The sequence below is a fragment of the Engraulis encrasicolus genome, chromosome 6 (genome assembly GCF_034702125.1).
Source record: "Engraulis encrasicolus isolate BLACKSEA-1 chromosome 6, IST_EnEncr_1.0, whole genome shotgun sequence".
NCBI lineage: Eukaryota > Metazoa > Chordata > Actinopteri > Clupeiformes > Engraulidae > Engraulis > Engraulis encrasicolus.
In genome coordinates, this window is record NC_085862.1 from 30,231,995 (window position 1) to 30,240,394 (window position 8,400).

Genomic DNA, 8,400 nt, shown 5'->3' on the forward strand with positions numbered 1-8,400 from the left:
CTCTTCGGCTATGCCACGGCCTCGCTCCTCAGCCAGCTTCTCGTGTCCATCTGGACGACCTCGTTATTCACTCTCAACATCATCACCATCACTTTCCTGTGTGCCGCTCTGCTGTCGTCCTTCTTCTTGCCCATGCCCCAAAGAGGAGTTTTGTCCAGGGAGACTCGCAGTGGCACTCAAGCAAGCATAGATTTGTCGTCTGTGGACGTGGACGACGACACCCGGGTAGCATTTCCATCATGGCAGAAGAGGTTCCAAAGGACCTTCAAAGGGCTCGGGCAAGTCCTGAGAGAATGTATGGAGCACTACTCGTCTGTCGCCTTCCTTTTCTTCTGCATCTGGTTCGCCATGGGGAAGTGTGGCTTCTACCAGGTCACCGGGTATGTGCAGATCCTTTGGAAGCTGAAGCAGCCATCAGGGAACTTTACCGCTTACAATGGAGGTGTTGACGCAGTGGCTACTCTCTCAGGTAATGAACAGCGGTGGTGTAGTCTACTTCTTATGGTGGGTATACTGTATATTTGAGCTTTTTTTGAAGTGGGTATACTGTTTATATTTGTGCCATTCAAAATAATGGATGAATCAATTTTAAGTGGGTATACTGAAATCCCTGAAATTTAGAAGTGGGTATACTCCGTATACCCGCGTTCTACGTAGACTACACCACTGAACAGTATACAGTAGCTATTGCATCACACACACACATGGGGGCCTTTCATTTCCAAACAACCTCGGAAGCTCCTAGTAAACTTTACCATGAAAAAAGGAGATACTGTACACAGACACATTTCCAAACAAAGAAGGCTTTGTCAGCAAAAATTCCTCAAAGCTTTCTGGGGCGACTCATAGAGATGCATCGATTGCAATTTTTTTATGGTCAATGCAGATCCCAACGTGTAGCGCTGACCTGTCGTCTCCAATTCAGCTCTATTTTTTAGTCTCTTACTTTGTAATTACTGTAATTGACAGCATACAGTTTTTATAACCCTTTATAACCTTTATTTCAGTAATAGGAAAATTCAGTTATGTCCACAACAAAACACTGAAGGTTTATTCATACATTTACAGTATATTTGTCTAGGCCTATTCATTTTTCATATCCTCTGTGGTCCTTCAATTCTCAAACTCACTGAACATGTGTTTGAGAATGCTGGCGAGAACTTTTTCGACAAACTAACGCATCAGTGAATAACTTTCAGTACAATTTGGCCTCACCAAAACATGCTTCATTACAACAATATATAAAGTCAGAGATGTCCTCATTTCCTACAATAAGCATCTATACTCTCTACTTTTGTGGACATATCTGAGACAGTTGGGTCAGCTGGCAGTCGTGGCCAATCACACTGGAAAAAACATTTCAATCCAATCATCTCATCATTGGCTGTCTCTGTCTCCTTTTTCATCTACTGTACCTTGAAACTGTGCTAATACCAAACAGAAGATGTGCATCATTTCATGCACCATTTTACCATGTGTATGCATAAAATGCAAATATATGATAAGGTCCTATGGACTGACTACACAAAATATTACCATATTCATACAATGCATCAGGCCATATCATATTGAATCTATTACAGCGAAATTGGATACAATTTCTCTGGCTTCAAATGTGTACACATACAAGTCAGATGAATGCAGATACTGTACGCCACTGTAAAGGTTTGAATAATTAGGATACAAAGTAACTGGTGAAAAAGCCCACTGCAAAGTGCACAGCTCTATCTCAAACACAAATAGCACAGTGCAGTATATTTCACTAAGACCTGCCTGTCTCTCCAACCTGAACATCCTGACATTTTTTCACTCAATTCATTGGACGCTGAAGCAGTAAAATCCACCTTGAGAATTGAAAGTCCTCTCATATAGCATTTAGTTCCACTTCACAGAGTTTCAAGTGTAGTCCACGGAGAGAAAAAAAAGACGGGGGAAGGGAGTAACTTGTTCCCTTTCAAATATCGTTTCAACTGCCTTGACACATTGACGCCCAAATGGCTGTGTCAGTTCAACCTTGAGTCTCCAAGGACTGGGTTTCAACTAACACGCCCTCCTGGAGAGGAGGAAAATAACATCAGGACCCAGGTTCAATTACCGCTCAAGATTTCACACTCGGCACAGATGCAAATAACCCTCAGCACTCATTTTTGGAAGGCTGTAAATAGGCATGAATTCTATTGGTAAAAGAGCAAGAGCACGGCTTTTTCTTTTTCTATGTAAATACTCTTGCACTCTATCTCTCCAGAGGGAAGGGGCAAATTAAGAAAAAGTCTCTCGGGTGTAAACATCTCAGGCTGCTGTCTGTGTAAAAATAACTTTAATTCGCAGACAGCCGCATCAACAGCTGTGGTACAGTATGAAAAGTGTGTTAATGTATATCAGTGGAGAAGACGATATGAAACACAATATGATATGACACAGAAATAAAAGTCCCCCATGGCACTTCACAAGGGCTCTTCCAAAAGGCGACGATGAGAGGAAGGTGTGATGCGAGCCTTTAGTGTAATGGCCTTCAGCAATATTGCCCCTTTCCTTTTTATCGTGAACTCAGTTACATAAATCAACCTCTTAACGCCCTATAAGGATTAAGGCACGTCTTAAATAATTACGGAGAAACGTGGGCACACTCATTCTGTTTCAATTTATGTCATTATCATCGTCTTCTCCACAGATTAAACCCAGCACCAGAGATATTACCAGCTCAATACCCTGACCCAGTTTTTTTTCTCTTCTCTCTCTCTCTCTTTTTTTTTAAAGCACAGGGACACTTGCACCAAGTGAATGAGCGAGTCCTCATTAGGACTCCCTATCAGAATTGATGAAATACATTCCTAATACACTGTGTGGTCTTTAGTACTTTCCATATGCAATTAGTATTGATCCGGGGAGGTGGCACGGGGTGATGAGCTATAATCTGTGTCAGGGACGGCTGACTATATTCCATTACCACCAGGAGGCTTTTGGGGAGATAATTTAATGCCCTTGTCTCGTTGGGAAGATGGCTGTTGCTCTGCCGTTTTCACATTTTGTAGAAGGACTGATATTTCATTTTGGATCAGGGCAGGGACAGGCAAGGATATTCTGAATGCATAACCTTTGCAATTCATCACCGCCATGCCAAACAGGAACGTTTAACGCGGCCCGGCACTGTAAGTCACAGGATACTATATTAGCTTGCTTAGAGTGACTCCTAGTGGTGGATGCCTAGTGGATACCTCTCCTTCTGTTTTACCTTCTTCCCATCATTCTACACCATATTGTAAACTAAAATAAGTAGCTCACGGCACCATCTGACTATAAACTGCCTTTTTTTAAAAAGCTGTTGAATTCGATGACTGTGTATTTGCCACTTAGGGATTGTAAAGTGAAGTGAAGAATGCATTAAATCCCTCTTCATCCAATGCTGCTATAAATATAAATCCTGATGTCTCTGTGTGTTATGTTATGATATCTCTCTTGTCTTGCGTTGTGTGGGAGTAGGTGCAGCGGCATCCATAGCGATGGGCCACCTCCCCCTCAACTGGTCACTGTGGGGTGAGTTGACCTTGGGGCTCTTCTCTGCCCTTGGCACCGCCTCCCTCTATCTCATGGACCTCACGGGCAACATATGGGTCTGCTACGCCTGCTACGTGCTCTTCAAGTCTGTGTACATGCAGCTCATCACCATGTGCACGTACGTACTGTAAGGCTGCCTGTCAAGACCCCTGTGGCCTATATACGTACATCCTCCTCCACCACTATGAGTGGGATGTCATGAAGCATGATATTACTCATCCCAGTGATAACTGGCAGAGAGGGCATTTGCATACTTAAAGGCGCAGTCCAATTCATACAGCTCCTGCACAATTCAGTGAGTCACTGTGTTGATACAATGTCTTAGAAACAAATTCCGTGTAGGTTATACGCTTGTTCACAAGCAGTCGGTGAGTGAGGATGAAATCAAGTAGCTTATAACAACAAAATGAAAGAGTTGAAATAAAATCAGATTTGAGATAACATTTGGTCCCACACTCAAAAATAGTTGGGTCATTCCACATCAATTGAACGAATCTCCAGGCACTTGTGTCTCACAATATTCTGAAAATATTACTGGGTGTTTTTTAGACATCCAAGAGAAAAGATTGCAGTCTGCTTTTAAGTGGAGGGCTTTGGGTAATGGGTGTTCCTCATATTTCTTCTATGATGACTTTTTTGAAAGTGTTTCGACTAATCTCAGAAGAAAACAAAACACCATAGCCTAGGTTGAGTACAAATATGTGCTGTAAGGGTCTAAACAGAGCACAGTGAAATACTGCAATTGATCAACTTCGAGGGACTTCTGTGAAGATGTGGGAACATTTAAAGAGTATTATTATAGCAGGTAGCAGGCTTCACTCAGGGTTTCTTGATTAATTTTAAGGGCACTGGCCCAAATGCCCAAACATTTAAAGAGTAAACATGGACACTTTGCAGTAGACTACTACATCTATTCATGTTCAGCATGCCAAATATAAGCCTTCTACGTATGTCGTACAGCTGTTATGCTATGGCCTTCAGAACTTTGCAGAAAAGCAATGGCTGAAGAAAATCGCCACCCGCCTCCCCCTATAAAACGGTATGTAACTTGGAAAGGATACAACTCCACCTAAAAGAAGATTTCAGTCCTTTCTCTTGGAGGAGGGAACACACAGTAATATTTTCAGAATATTTTTCAGCCAGTGCACTTGGAAAAGAGGAAACAGACTCAATGTGACTACCCTAGCAAAATAAACGAGAAATAAAAATAAAAATAAATACATTTTGAGACGTGTTTGTTGAGATTTGTTCAATTGGCATGGAATAACCCAGTGTTACTTTCGCTATTTGGTCTGTGTAAGACTTTCAGAGTAAAATCTAGTCAATATTGTAAATTGCAAAAATATTAAGAAATGTAGAGTTGAATTCACACTGGCCACCTGAAAAGTTTTACACCAAGTTTTTACCCCATGTATATTGACTCTATACACAGTGTTGTAAAAAATGTATGTGGATTTACTGTAGGCCTATGTAAGTTTACAGTGAAATATCACAACCGTATCTCTTTCATTTCGTGAAGTATGCACGAAAAAAATAACTTTAATTTTCGTGGTGCATTTACGTTATTGCCCGTTTTTCGTGGTTGGGCAACGAAACGCTGCCTATTCATTTGAATTGCCCGACTGCTGCCTAGCGACCCACTAGTTTGACGCCCTTTCGGTACCGTCACATGGTAATCAAACATTTCAAACAAGCAATTTAGGGTTAGGGTTAGGTTTAGGGTTAAGGTTAGGGTTAAGTTAGGGTTAGGGTTAGGGTTGAGTAGGGATAAGGTCAGGGTTAGGTTTAGGTTTAGGTTTAGGGTTAAGGTTAGGGTTAGGTTTAGGGTCGTATGACATAAGGCGTAAGTACTGAAAGGGCGTCAAATTAGTGAGTCCCGAGTGTATCAGCAGTGTTCTGTCAGCACCCCCTCCCCGCCCCTGCAGACGCTTGGATAACCATAGCAGCAGTGGGGCAGTTCAAATGAATAGGCAGCGTTTCGTTGCCCAACCACGAAAAACGGGCAATAACGTGAATGCACCACAAAAATTTAAGTTATTTTTTTTTGTGAATACTTCACGAAATGACAGAGATAGGGCTTAATATTAACAATGCCGTTTTTACTGTGAAGCAATATTCAGAACCAACAAATCCATCTTGACACATCATGGAAAGGAGGGGTGTGATTAGTAGCCTGATTATCGACTTTCAAATCTCTTCGAGACTTGGTCTGACTAAGAGCATAACAATTAACATTTCCCAAACGGTATGGTAACAGTATGGTAATCCCTTAGTTTGCAAATGGTTGTTTGCTCCCTGACAAAGTGGGAGGAGTTCCCTTTTTTTTCAGGAGCTCAGAATCATGTTTGTATTGTTCTTGGCCTGACTAGAGGCAACGCTGAAGGTGTGGCGTCACTAGGAGGGCACAGCCTGGCTAGTAATTAGTCCTCCATTGAAGATGCACACCACCACAACATTTGCCAGCAAACACCATCAGTTGGTTCCATGTGGACCATCAGTCTGCTTGTTCTTTTTGGATGGTAAACAAAGCAAATGGGTAAAAGCACCTTTGCCAGCTTCTGTTTGGGCAGTGTAGTGCATTCTGAAGCATTGCAACCTGCCAGTCGGCAATAACTGCCAAGTTTGCCGGTGTTAGTTTGGGGCAATGTGGAATTCAGAACAACTGCCAGAAAAACAAACCGATTGTAATATGGTGACATCCACCTCTGCCTGCGTGGAATATAGTACCGTTAAATTATACAGTATTTCTTCATGTATTGTAGGCTATGTAACTCATAATTCATAATAGCCTGACACATCTTTATTGCATTACGTGTTTTATTGAAGTGTTATGTATCATACTAACATGTAACAGACTGTTGCTGCCCTTTAGAATGCATAACCAAGCAACAGATTGTCATTCAGTTGCATGTTAGTTTTCAGGTAGCCAAAGGCCTCAGTAAGGAGCACTATGCACTGGTCTTTGGTATCAACACCTTCGTAGCGATGGCTCTCCAGACCCTACTCACGGCGGTTGTTCTGAACACCAAGGGCCTTCAATTATCCGTGATCACGCAGGTGGGTAACATTAACAGTGCATAAGCATGCCCGTTCAAGCAATCAACCTTGGGCCAATACTGCTCCAGCCATTTCAGAGACTGCATACATCATGTAGAAATGTTGTGCTTCTTCTTTTATATCCATCCTGGTCTCACAGAATTCTGTAAAAATGAATACGCCCCCTTAATTGGGACAAAAAAAAAATCGGTGTCAGTTTCACAAATCCCCGTGATGGTGAGTTCTCTCTATTTGTCCCATATGTTAAGTCTATCATTAGAAAAATGACATACCTTGTAGTGGTGAGATACCTTTTAGCCTGATAAGAAATATCTTGAGAGAACTTAAGTTGCAACACAAGACTGTGGAAACATAAACAGTAGAGAGCACTTCCAAGGGACCATCACGGAAAGGACTTCTTTGACCCCATCACAGAATTTTGGCAAAATCTGTAAAACTGCCACAAATTGCCTGTGCCCATTTCATTGAATTCTATCAGTTCATGTTGGGTATATCATCCATTGACATCCTTTTAAAATGCAACCTCATACATAAAATGCATCCTCATAATAGAATGACCACCAGAATTGGTAACACACCACAAACTTTGCAACCCAGCTCTGGCCAGATCCTTGTGCGTTTCCACTCAGCTTTGTTGTATGACGATAAAAAGTAATATTATATCTTGTGATGTTTTTCCGTCTTTTTCTTCTTGCAGTACTTCATATATGCAACATATTTTGGGGTAATTGCAGTGATATTCCTGGTCAGAGGAGTGTACTGTGTGTGTTTGGCCAAGAGCTCCCAGAATGGAGGAGTCAACCAAGATGACCTGACGCCTGAGAGTCTATCTGGCATACCAGGAACATCACAGATTTAACATTCTTTCATGGATAACACGCCCCCAGAGTGAATCGATTTCTCTTTTCCCTTAACGTGTTAAGACTGTCAAGATTGTTGTTACATAATGGGAATGAAGTCATAATGTATTAGCCTACTAAAGACTCTGTTATATCAGTGATGTAATACTGTAGTAGTAAGTTAGTTCAACAACTAGTTTCATCAGCGGAACAGTGTTGCGATGCTACAAGTGAGTGTAAAGCCAAAGGCTTTTATCATTGATGTATTTCCTTTTTAAGTTATGTTTTAAGGGCATCAGATTTACTGCAGTTAGACCTGCATTAAATATTTTGCACATTTTGTTTTTTAACATTTTATTATGTTATTATTATGTTATTATATTATGATTGTTCTATTTAAATAGTGAATAGCACTGAAGCAAAGAACATAGACGTGTAATGTCCCCTTGCACCCACAAGAGGATGCTACTGTAATAAAAACGTGTCAGTTGGTCAGCAACGTTGTGCCAGTTTGTAGTCATGTTATTCTCTCCTTTGATTGCCTGATGTCATATTCCTTTTAACTAATGTGCAAGACGTGGAAATACATCTGAAAGAGCCTACACCCACAAACATTAAAAAAAAACATGAGAGGAACATTCAATGAATATACAGTGAAAAAGTAGGCCTAATAACATACTGAACATTCACAAGACAGGCAGGCAGACAACGGCAGTCTCTGAGATGCTGAGTCAGATAAGAGGCCCCCTCTCGGGATTGTCATTTAGTTTGGACATTATTAATATGACAATGATAATAGGGCCACTGGACGAGCAGTTCCCATTGCTAATCTCTCCCTCCCATCATCTCCCTGGTAATCTGAACTGGCATCCATGCATAATAAGGAGGCGAGCTTTTAAGTAATTGAATTGTACACAGCTGCAGACAACCATTACAGCAGTGTCTGTAA

The 8,400-nt window shown here is 41.3% G+C and overlaps 1 protein-coding gene across 1 annotated transcript in view; it reads left to right on the forward strand.

Moving 5' to 3' along the window:
• The window catches only part of LOC134450328 (thiamine transporter 1-like), an 8,659-nt gene extending 723 nt beyond the window's left edge, over window positions 1–7,936 (forward strand). Inside the window, exons 2-5 of the mRNA XM_063200177.1 lie at window positions 1–469; window positions 3,481–3,673; window positions 6,471–6,612; window positions 7,310–7,936. The exon at window positions 1–469 is cut by the window's left edge and continues 291 nt beyond it. Coding sequence (XP_063056247.1) covers window positions 1–469; window positions 3,481–3,673; window positions 6,471–6,612; window positions 7,310–7,471 — 966 coding nt within the window. The 3' untranslated portion in view covers window positions 7,472–7,936. The remainder of the gene's footprint in view (window positions 470–3,480; window positions 3,674–6,470; window positions 6,613–7,309) is intronic.
• The last annotated feature ends 464 nt before the right edge of the window (window positions 7,937–8,400 follow it).